Below are 12108 nucleotides of genomic sequence, written 5' to 3'. Positions count from 1 at the left end.
AGATGCAGATATGGTTGATGTAATTTGGTTATGAGCAAATAAAGCAGGCACCGGTTAGCGAACTGATGTATATCCTAGCATTAAAGGACCTTAGTTGTTTTTTGTTTGTCAAGTACTCGCACATGCCTATCCACTAAAGAAATAATACGCATGCGCATGACATCACCGCTTTCACAGCTTTGCATTTTTACCAAGAGACAATAACGGTATTGTTTTCAAAAACGTGGAATTTTCAAAAGTTTGCCCCCAAAAGGCTGTTGTCTTGTAAATGAAGAAGTTTTCCATTTAGGATTGCAAATGGGTTTGTGTTAATGGCCCCATTCGATACATTTTAAAGGGTTAGTTCACCCAAAAAATTTAAATTACCCTACGATTTACTCACCCTCAAGCCATCCTAGGTGCATTGACATTCTTCTTTCAGACGAATGTAATCAGAGTTATATTTTTAAAAAATTATAGTTCTTCCAAGCATTATAATGACAGTGAATGGCAGTCCAAAATTAAGACAACAAAGTGCATCTATCCATTATAAAAGTAGTCAATATGGCTTTGGGGGGTTAATAAAGGCCTTCTGAATCTAGCTTCCGCCAGAGCGCCTTCTGTATTTAACTTACGAAGAAACAGAAACACTTTTCACAGTTCAAAATGCTTACGCTACGTCCGTCATCGTTCTGCCAGTTATGCTTTTTTTGTATGTTGAATACCGAAGGTGGTCCGTCGGACATTTTAGTTTGACGTGTTAAATGTGAATATTTTTCTTACAACACATTCATTTGCTTCAGAAGGCCTTTATTAAGCCCCCAGAGCCATATGGATTACTTTTATATTGGATGAATGCACTTTTTGGGGCTTAAAATTTTGGACTACCATTATAGCGCTTGAATAAGCCAGAACATTTTTTAATATAAACTCTGACTGCATTCATCTGAAAGAAGAATGTCATATATACCTAGGATGGTTTGAGGTTGGGTAAATCATGGGCTTATTTTCATTTTTGGGTGAATTATCCCTTTAAAGGGTTAGTTCACCCAAAAATGAAATTGATGTCAATAAGTTCCACACCCGTAAGACCTCCATTCATCTTCAGAACACAGTTTAAGATATTTTATATTTAGTCCGTAAAAGTAGTCCATATGTAAGATCAGTTGGTTAATTAGAATCTCTTGATGCATAACCGTTTGAATCTTTATTTGAGGTTTGAAAACAAAAGCGGAAGAGAAAACAATGCTGAATAAAGTCGTAATTTTTATTATTTTTGGACCAAAATGTATTTCCGATGCTTCAAGAGATTCTAATGAACCAACTGATGTCACATATGGACTACTTTGATGATGTTTTTATTCCCTTTTTGGACATGGACAGTATAGTGTGCATACACTTAGATACGCTGTAGGACTAAATATAAAATATCTTAAACTATGTTCCAAAGATGAACGAAGGTCTTACAGGTGTGGAACGACATTAGGGTGAGTCATTAATGACATCAATTTCATTTTTGGGTGAACTAACCCTTTAATGGTGGAAATCTGATGCAAGACAATTAGATGCCTCTCTATCAAATAAAACAACCTTACAAAAGATACAAGATCAAATATTACAGTGATAGATTTATTTTATCCTGTTCTTTTGTACACATCATTGTACACTCTTATCCAGTTAAAAATCCTGTTTACCTCCAGTTTTATTGCAAGCAACAATAGAAACATGTTCTTAAAATGTAAACGATTCAAATCAATGCATTGCTTTTCACCATCTTTCTGTAAGATGTACAGTTTATGGTATGAATTATGCTTTGTTGACTCTCTAGATTACACCAACCTCTGCTCTAGATTTAGATTTCAGCCATTTTTTTCTAGAAAGGATAAAATAATACTGCTAACGCTAGGCATTTACTACATCAAAAAATAAAATAAAAAATAGGTAGATACGTAAAACTAACATTTAAATTCACTCACAATTGATTTAAATGGAAAGTTTTGGAATTACAATACAGACATTTCACATTGGAAAAAAACAGAGCAATTCACAATGGTTTACAGTATAATATTCCAGTATGTAAGAAGATTGATTGATGAAGTGAAAATTATAGAAAGAGTGAGGATAAAAATGTCACAGGACCAAATGTAGAGACTGACAGGATTCTCTTCATGTTCATATACAATCTATGATACAACTGTAGTATGGCACCATATATTAAATACACGCATCTTTCTCCCACTCGCATACATCTATGAGTTTCACACTCACAGTTTATGGCTTTTGTAATCCTCAGAGGACTACACCAGTGTACTACAGTAAGTGTGCGTACTGAGAGATGATATTTGGGATACCATTTAAAAAAATAGCGGTAGAGAACTTGACGTTGGAAGGTTATTAGGAGACTCCATTGTTTTCTAAAACAGATCTGGGTTGCAATTCAAGCTCTTTTATGGTGTGCATTATTGTGGAATTCTTAAACCACTGGATTGTGCATTTATCAAAAGCTTGGCACTAGGACGATTTCAAATAACTAACAAACACTGACATTTACGAATGTTTTTGGACCTTTCTCGGTGGCCTCATAAGTCTTCTGGATGTATTTGTATTCAGCATCATGCCAATGTAGACTCTACAAAACATTTTAAGCAGAAATCAGTCCAGAAAGAGTTCATATGTATAAAGAGTATGACGACTAACCCTGCTCCTAGCAAGACAGTTCAAAAGAAAGCTACTAGACTGTAACTCACAACTCCGACTTGGTTTGCAGCCACTCCAGATCACTGATGCCATTCTTTGCTTGCTTCTTCTCAGGTCAAAATCAAAAAGAGGCAGCGCCCCCTATGGGAGTCTCAGGAGGAAAAGCACAGGCCGCAGCATTCCATGCAGATCTCCAGGCAGTCTGCAGACTCGCAGCACGCGTCAATGATGCCGCAGTCCATGTCACAGGGCAGGTCGCAGTCGCCACATTCCTCTGAAGCACAGCAGCAGCAGAAGCACGAGTCGTCTGATGCGCAGGAGCCGCAAGTGGCACAGTCCAGCACGATGTTGCACAGTGTGAGGAACTCGCAAAACAGACAGGCCAGGATGCAGTGGACACAGCAATCTGGACGCAGCAAAGAAAGTTAGTCACAACAATAAAACTCACTGGCTAGTGATGCTTATCTGTGTCAGTCAAACTTCCTGCAAGTGAAAGAAATGTGTACAAACAATCACGGCAAATGATTGCCTCACCATCCTGAGCCTCTGTGGGGATCTGGGAGCTGTTGGATTTGGAGCTACCTTTGCTCCTCTTGCTGCTCTGACTGTTGATAGATGGGTTCGACTGCAGCTTCTTGGGGTTTTTATGGGCTGTGGATGAAGATGAGGAGGACGATGAGGCGGCTCGAGAGAAAGTTCCGTTTCTGACCCCGTTGCTGTGTGGCTTGCTGTCTCTCCTCAGTAGCGCTGCTGATTCAATCGAGCTAGCTAGCGTGGGGTGTATGGGTGTAGACCGTGCCTGAGGTTGATCTGAGAGAGAGAGAGAGAGAGAGAGAGAGAGAGAGAGAGAGAGAGAGAGAGAGAGAGAGAGAGAGAGAGAGAGAGAGAGAAAGCAAACAAAAAGGTGAGCAGGGTTATAGCTGGGTTTTATAACAGCTTTTCTGCTGCTGTGTAATTATTCTCCTTCTGCTGCCCGAGGATGTGTAGAAGAAAAGCAGCAGCTGCATATTTGTGGCCAGTAAATGTAGTTAGTGTCTTGTTTCTTATAATGGAATTAGCCTTTTCCTGTCGTGGACCAATCAACTTCCAAAAGAGGGCATCTGGCAGAATCTTTTGCAATACCTAAGAATTTTATTTTTGTAATAAGCTTCTAATCCTAAATCTAGCATACTACCTCTAAGCTACGTCTTAAGACAGACATTACTCTAGTCTTCAGTGTTATGTGATCCTTCAGAAATCATTCTAATACGCTGATTTTGTGCTCATGAAACATTTATGATGATCAATGCTGTTGTTGTTTTTTAATCAGAGACTATTAAAGCGTCTGTAATGCTTGTTAGCTCACAAAACTAGTCTAATGAGTCTTTAGGCAACTTAATGAGCATATAAAAAGCACATTGAAATCACAATGTTGCTTACTTTTATATCACAAACACAAACAAAAGTGAATTAAATTAATCACCCAGCCCTAGTTGTGTCAACAGGTCACTCATAGAAGGAAACAAAGGGCAAGATTGATGGAGATTTACACCAAATCGAGGTTTGTTTCTGGGAAACCGCCATCAGAATTCAGTAGGGACAAGAGTCCTGATGGGAAGAGCGCATGTGTTTAGAATATCCGCTTGGAGCTTGCTGGTCTGCCGTAAGCATTGGGTCTAGACTGTTTATATGCCTCATATTTGAGATTCACTTAGTTACTCGATCATGTTCATCCGTTTCTTCTATAGCTTGTTTCCTTTCATTTTTTGTTGTGTATCATTTCAGTCTGATGGCTTTCCCCCCTAACCATCTTCAAAGAACCAAGAAGAAAAAGTCCAAAGCAAACAGACAAGCAAACAAACAAAGAAACAGGATTTAATAAACCGAGATCAAGAGACCAGAATGGATTTGCAAATCATTGCTTCAGAGTTGCAGGAAGAGTACACAAAAGAACAAATAAACAACATGAGATCACCACTACGATTCATTTCCCACAGAGAGCAAATGACAAGACAACATACACAAATCAAGCAAAGGAGCACAATTTGCCGGAAACATTTCTGTGTGCCTTGAAAATGAAAAATAAATAAGCCCAAAGATGTAGAAATTGAAATAAAATATAAACAGGATAGCTTTAAGATAACAAAAGCAATGATCAGGTTTTACAGTAAAGAGTCTAAAACTGTCAAGATGCTAACTAGCAGCCAACCCTGTCTACTGCATTTTACCGGAATATGTTTTATCATCAGAAATGTGATAAATAAATGTGACTTATATATAGGTTTGGGTACCATTCACATTTTAACCGGTACCCAACGGTACCTTTTTTCGGTACTGAAGAGATACATCAATAACTGCAAGTCATAATAACAATATGCCTGGTCTGCCATAGTCTCTGATGTTTATTCACTGTAATATTTGCTAGTAAATAGTAACTTATACTTAAAGGGATAGTTCACCCAAAAATGAAAATGTGATGTTTATCTGCTTACCCCCAGTGCATCCAAAATGTAGGTGTCTTTGATTCTTCAGTACAACACAAAGAAGATTTTAACTTCAACCGTTGCTGTGTGCCAGTCATATAATCATGTAAAATTCAATTAATTGAATTCATAAAACAACCATATTATAATTTTTTTCGTTTGAAATCAATTTCTATGAAAAGATTTCCCACAAATTCTGTTTTGTGTATTTTCTGGTAATCCAATGAAGATACTATTAATTTATACTTAATTAAACTTTTTTGTTAAACAAAGCTGCACAACTGAGCTTTATACTGTTAAAATTAAAACAATTTTAAAATTAAGTAACATCAATTCTTGGAAGAAAAATGTAAGTTGCTTAAAAAATGTAGTTTTTATAGTTTATAATTATTACATTAGTGTTAGTATTATCATTATTATTACACTGAGACACATCTTAATTCTACTGTACAACAGTAATATATTTCTCAAGTTAAACCGAACTTTTATTTTGACAGGTTGCCGTAAATACCTTTAAGTTTCTGTGTGTTTATAACATGATGGTAGATTTTCTCAAATGAAACGGTAAAATGCTGATGAAGTGACTCTCAGAGCGACTGGATATGATGGACATGCGGTTATGTCCTCGTATGAGAGGGAAACGTGATTGTCACACGCAATTCTATGTGTGTGTGTGTGTGTGTGTGTGTGTATGTGGTAAATAAACTGCGGGTCAGTGCCATTCATTCACGCAAAATTCGTAAATAGCCTTTTTGCTGTTTAATATTCAAAAACACTAGTCTATATTACCAGGTGCATTCTCAGGTTCCGAAATGTGGTACGGATTTAATTCATGTAAATCAGTACTCTGTAGTACTGATGTAATTCGGTCGGTGCTCTGAAAAGTATAGAGTACGGTACCCAACCCTACTTGTATACAACGTTTTTTTTTTCTCTCTTTTTCTTGACTTGGGGTGTTTCCTCGTTTCCTCGCTCCTCCGTCCTCCATCCTATGACCCGGAAACCGATGGAGCTCAACCATGTTGTAGGAGATCTCAATTCTCTAAATGCACTGCGAGGATGGAGGAGTGAGGAAGCTTCCTGAGGAGTCATGAGCGAGGATACACAGGTGGATCCTTTGCGGAAGTGCTTTATCGACTAAACGTGACGTATGCATTAATTCTCCTCCCCCTTCATATCCACAGTGCCACAGTTTATTCATTACTATTATTGTGTTTACATGTACAAGACACAAATGTTTGTCAAATAACAACATCTGAAAGTTGCAGAATTATATCAAAGCACATGAACGAAACAAATAGAGAAACAAATAGAAACCAATACTATACAATGAATAAAAAGCAGTTAATAACTGGAATTCGTTGTTAATAATAACTGGTAATATTAATTAAAATATGGACAAACGTGGTATTTTGTGGAGGCTGTAACTCACAATATAAATAGTTTTCTCTAATGTACAAGAATCCCGACTAAATCCAGCGGTGCAGTCATCATTAATTGACGCCGCTTTGAAGTGACGTTAAAGGGAGCGAGGATATATAATTTCACTTGATTCAATTCCTCCGTCCTCACGTCTTTTCCTCGCGTCCTTCCCTCACATCCTGAAGGGGCGGAGCTAAGGAGCGAGGAAAGGAATCTAGGAAAGGAAACGAGGATGCACAGAATTGGGAAGCACCCTTGATGTTAAGCTTGATGTTAAGTCCAAATCTGATTATTTGCATATCGGATTGTGCAACTGTTCAGATCCAATTTGTGAGCCGTAATATATGATATTTTATTATCATTTTCAATGTCTTACGTTTGCGCTTTAAGTGGCTGGAGAAAGCCACATAAATCACAGAAAATCCAAATCTGTTCAGAGTAGTCAGACTGAAACGGATTTCCAGAAATGCAATTTGAATAGGATTCCAAACTGCATATGAAGCTTGTAGCATGAAATAGATTTGTAAAAATTTCATGTGATTTTTGGCTGTTTAGACTTGCTAAATCTAATCAGATTTCAATTGGAAAATAATTGGATTTGGACTGACAATGTGAATGTAGCTTTATTTTCAGGAAAATACTATATCTGCATTCTGATTTCAACCAAATAGAATGTCTCATAAAAGTCAAAAACATTTTTCAAGTCTGATTAAAAATAAATGTTTTGTTTCAGGCATGGGCACTGATTAAACAAATTCTCAATGAAGCTCTTGAACGTGGGCACCGTATGGTGGGCAAATATTTGACAAGTGAACCGCGATGCATGCAGCCTGCCATCGAAAACAAAAGAGCGTACAGCGATACGCCGCGTTGTAGCCAGATCAGGGTAATGAAAACAAAAGGAGAGGCATATCAGCGAAGTTATGACTAACATGATAATTAAAACGTCAGTCTTTTTTTGTGCTGGGTGTGAGGATGAGGCCAATCGCTTGGCGTTTTGAAGTTCAGACTAAGTCTCCCTGTGAGTTTACAGCCTACAAATGTTCTAGTGTTCCTCCACAAACTGCTCGTGGAGTTGACTTTGGCAAGTGCTCCACACAGCACTTCATATATTTTACTCTTGAGCGCCGCAAAAGACTAATTATTCTGGAAGAAAGAAAAACTATGTGAAATTCAGACCATCAGAGCCAAAGGAAATAAACCCCAAAACAGAGAAAGGCTAAATGGACCTTTTACGTGAAACGTTTTGTTATATTTTTTTCTGTAAATGATGATAGTATTTAATCCCATCCTTTTGCTGCAATAAACATTTTCTTGACCTTAATGCACGTTTCAGGTCATATGAGAAACGCCTGAAGGGAATTTTATGAGAAAAAGAGCGAGAGGTCTGGTGCCCATGCCGAGGCATGTGGACTCTGTATAGTCCAGGAAAAACATACACAAACACACCTCGTTCTATTCACAGAGTCTGACGCTCGAAGGTCTAGAAGACCGAACTGGCAATCAGCTACCTTAGATAATGGCCGAGCGGACACATGCCCACAGCGTGCTGGTGTTGGAGCCTGGCCGAGCAAATCCGCTCTGATTGGATATGTTGCCGTTTCAAACTTTTCTCCAGATGTTCGGTTTGTTATAAGGGAAAACAAAAAAGATCATTTATATGAAGTGCATTAAAAGTCAGAGTCTATGAAAAGACTAAAAGCCAGTTCCTTTCCATCGGGTAAACATCACCCTCGAGTCCATATGTTCGGTGTTAGATTGGCAGGGTGTTTATATTGTTTGTCAGGTTTTAATGTGCGTATATCTTGAGTTTGCCAGCTCTTGTTGGAGGATCAGCGCTTCAGAAACAGCTTCAGTTCACCCTGGATTTACATCTGACATTTTGAAGCTGTGATGTGTGATTCTCTCATACACAAAGACAGAAACCCTGAAATACTTTGTCTCCTCACCACCAGCTGCTGTGGTCTGGCCTCTACGTTATACACTACCATTCAAAATTTTGGGTTCAATGAGATTTAAAAGGAAAAAAAGTGAAGTAATTAGCAGAAAGGGCACATTAAATGCATCAAAATACATCTATCTCAACTATCTCACTAAAACTCAAATGGTTTTATTATGATGGAAAAAGTAGCAGAAATGTGAATAGCTTGATTAAATGAATGCTTTTTATGAACGCCCTTACTAATGAATGCTCTTTTGTAAGGGTAAGACTAGGTATCTTTGAACAAAGTGGCTCAATAAGAAGATGAACAATATATCTTGTTAGAATGACACAATGGCTTTTCAAATCTAGCAAGAGAAAAAAATAAACGTTTTTGAGAAAGATTAAAACTTGCCAAACTTACGAAATGGTTTCAAAGAAACACATTGTTTTCAATTATGTTGTGACTCATCCAAACTTGCATTTAAAGGGTCTATTTCAAGGTTAAATAGAAGCATTAGTGGCTCTCAGAACAGCACTGTATTGTACACTGCCTGAGTTACACCCACAGCATTTCAAACTTTTTTGACCTAAATAAAAGTGCACACGCGGTTAAAGGGTGTAAACATTTTCAAAGACCACAGGGAATTTTTTTTTTTTTTGGGAAAGTTGGTGGTCAGAAATTGAATCCAAAATAGCAGGGGCATATTTGTTTTATCCTGTGCTGCAGTTTTTGGATGAGGTATTTAAATCATGGATGTTACTTTGTTTGTGTGCGTTTGTGTTTAGTGCAGTAAACAGGCAGCGTCAGCCGGTCTCCTGGGCATCTGCCAGAAAGTCAGAAATTTCTGCAGAAGCCAGAAGTTACTCTGCTGAGAATCAGAGGGCAAAACTATGAAACGCTTTATGCTCTTAGCATTCAAAATAAAGTGCATAAACACATGTGCAGTTACATGTACACAAACTTAGGATGATTAAGAATGGAGCTATAGGTTGAGTTAATTGATACTAAAACAGGCTGCAGCCTACCATCAATTTTCATCATTTACCATGTATCCAAAAGTCCATAACACCAGAAACAAAAGGGAGAGATGAGTGTCAAAATGTTGGTGTGAAGCTGATGACAACTGGCAGAAAGTAAATCAAAGGGGAAACAATTCTTTAGAAGAAGTGTCTGTCTTGTCCTTAAATAGTCTTATTCTGGTAAATTAGCTATTACATTTATTTTAAAATAATCTACTGCACAAAGGAAGTATGGATCCAAGTGTTATTTCCTTCCTAAAACAACTTAATTCCAAAATTCCTCCATAGAGCACATGGACCAACAGCTCTCAGCATCACCTATTCTGTCCTTGTCTAAAATGTAAAATTTAGCCCTGAGATGTCAAGTTTCTTTGGGGGTCTAGAATCACTCAGGACCCATACCATCTAAACACAAGCCTCTCCAGGCCCCTGAGACCCCCAAACATCAGCGGAGTTATCTCATCTTAAATTCCCTGCCCAGGGCCCCAGACTTCCCGTAACACCTCATTTAAAAATCCCCCGCTGCCCCAAACAGCCGTGAGTTACACCACCTTCTGTTTTAAGTCCTCGGGGCCACAGAAGCCAGTGAGTCAGCAATTTCTTATTGATACAAAATGAAAACACAAACACATGAAATCGCCAAGAGCAACAAACTATTAAACGCATAAATGCTTATCTTTTTTAAAGAAATGTTCAGCTGAAGACAAAAACAACATGTAGGACAGATGGTGCAAATGAAAGCTCCATATCTTAACACCAGTTAGATGGAAATCCCCTACTTTCTAAACAAGGATGTCTTTTGTCAAAGCTGAAAAGAAAAGAAAAAAACATCCAAATGTGTTAAGGGATAAATGATACGGCTCTCTGAGAAGCAGAGACAGATTTTACAGGGTGGCATCAAAAAAATAAAGCATACAGTAGGTTCACAAGAGAGACCAAGTAGTCTTTAATCCTGTTCTGCCTGAGCTCATTTCAATGACAATCTCCAGCGATGAAGACTCTAATCAGAGAATTTTAAAGCTGTAATTTAAGCTAGCATTTTCCCCTCTTCCTTTAAGACGTTTATTTCCCCTGATGCCGGCCCCTCTGAACTCTGATAATAGATGATGCGATGATGGAGACAGGAACTGAGCTTTAAGCCCTGCTGAAGCTGAAAAATTCACTGAAAAGGCCAGAATGGGACAGTGAGGTGGGATATGCAATGAGACTATTCTCTGATCAAATTTAATTCTTATCAAGCCTTTCTTTACAGTATATGGACCTCCCTTGTCTGTTACTTTTCTAGTTGCCGTTTTGACAGGAGAGAGGCAAGTCCATGCAATTGATTCAGAGGGAATGCATTGATAAAAATAAATATCTTGAAGTGCTTCTGCTGATGTATGAGGGAGATGAGTGAGTGTATTGATGATCTTTAAGTATGTGCATATAAATAGCATAAACAAAACACTAGAGTCTAGACTGTCAATGCTGATTACAGACATTATGCAATTTTACCTTACAGGGTGAGTTTAAACCAGACTTCATAGGCAGATTAAATGGCCTTTATGAATTTAAATTGATCCCAGGGCTCAATAGTAAGGATGACCCAGTGGTCCAGGGCCAATGTGAGAATGTTTCAGGCCAGTTGCTATTCACTGCGTTGGTTTTGAATCAAAATACGACATCTCATGCAAAATCTCTAAATGAATGCGTTCTCTCAGGGTCAGGTGAAAGCATCCTAATTATGGAAAGGCTTTCTTTTGACCAATTAGTCCGATTTTCTTCAAGGACTAATATTACCAATCCAACATTTGTATTAAAATATATTTAATTCAAGGTAAAGTAAACCAGATACGTTAACTAGATAATGTTTGAAATATTCTAGACAAGTGTTAAAGGATTAGTTTAAAATGAAAATTTCCATATAATTCCCCCCCCCCCCCCCCCCCCTCTTTATTCAGTCGAAAATAAATAAAGTTTGAAGAAAACATTCCGGGATTTGTATTCACATAATAGATTTCAATGGCAACCAAAATGTTTAAGGTCCAAATCAATGCAGTTTCAAAGGGCTTTGAAGGGCTTCAGAGGCTCTGCACGATCCCAGAAAAGGAATAGGGTTTATCTAGCCAAACCTTTAATAATAATTTTAATTTAACATTTATATGCTTTTCAACCTAAATTGCCCACCTTGCACTGCTCTGGGATGTGCCACGGATTGTGAAATCATGCTGGAAAGGTCACGCTAGACGTAGGCGGAAGTACCCGCCCCAAGTGAATGTACCAGACTAATTCAAACAGCCTTTACAAACCAAAAAACTCAATTTCCAACTTCAAAATCATCCAATATCGCTGTTTAACCTTTTTTTTTGCTTAAAGGTCCTGTTATTCGCGTGTTTTCGAAGCTTTGATTATGTTTACAGTGTGGAATATAACATGAGTTCATGTTTCGCGTGTAAAAAAAAAACAGTATTTTTCACAAAATTGACTTATCTGTACAGCGCTGTTTTCTCTGTCCTAAAAACGGCCTGATGATTTCCTTGTTCTATGAAGTCCCTCCTTCAGAAATATACGTAACGAGTTCTGATTGGACCAGCGCTTCCCGTGTTGTGATTGGACAGCAGCTTA

General features: G+C 38.0%; 1 protein-coding gene and 1 long non-coding RNA gene across 2 annotated transcripts in view; one reads left to right on the top strand and one right to left on the bottom strand.

The window, feature by feature from the left end:
- LOC137057973 (uncharacterized) overlaps positions 1–2927 on the top strand; it is a 47384-nt gene extending 44457 nt beyond the window's left edge. Inside the window, exon 4 of the long non-coding RNA XR_010900557.1 lies at positions 2791–2927. This is a non-coding gene — a long non-coding RNA (uncharacterized lncRNA). The remainder of the gene's footprint in view (positions 1–2790) is intronic.
- Positions 1595–12108, bottom strand: part of mdfi (MyoD family inhibitor) — a 31097-nt gene continuing 20583 nt past the window's right edge. Inside the window, exons 4-5 of the mRNA XM_067431092.1 lie at positions 3211–3486; positions 1595–3082 (exon numbers count right to left, since the gene is read on the bottom strand). Coding sequence (XP_067287193.1) covers positions 2829–3082; positions 3211–3486 — 530 coding nt within the window. The 3' untranslated portion in view covers positions 1595–2828. The remainder of the gene's footprint in view (positions 3083–3210; positions 3487–12108) is intronic.

This window comes from Pseudorasbora parva, chromosome 22 (genome assembly GCF_024679245.1).
Source record: "Pseudorasbora parva isolate DD20220531a chromosome 22, ASM2467924v1, whole genome shotgun sequence".
Taxonomy (NCBI): domain Eukaryota; kingdom Metazoa; phylum Chordata; class Actinopteri; order Cypriniformes; family Gobionidae; genus Pseudorasbora; species Pseudorasbora parva.
Note: the sequence above shows the minus strand (reverse complement) of the source record. Positions and strands in the feature narration are given on the sequence as shown.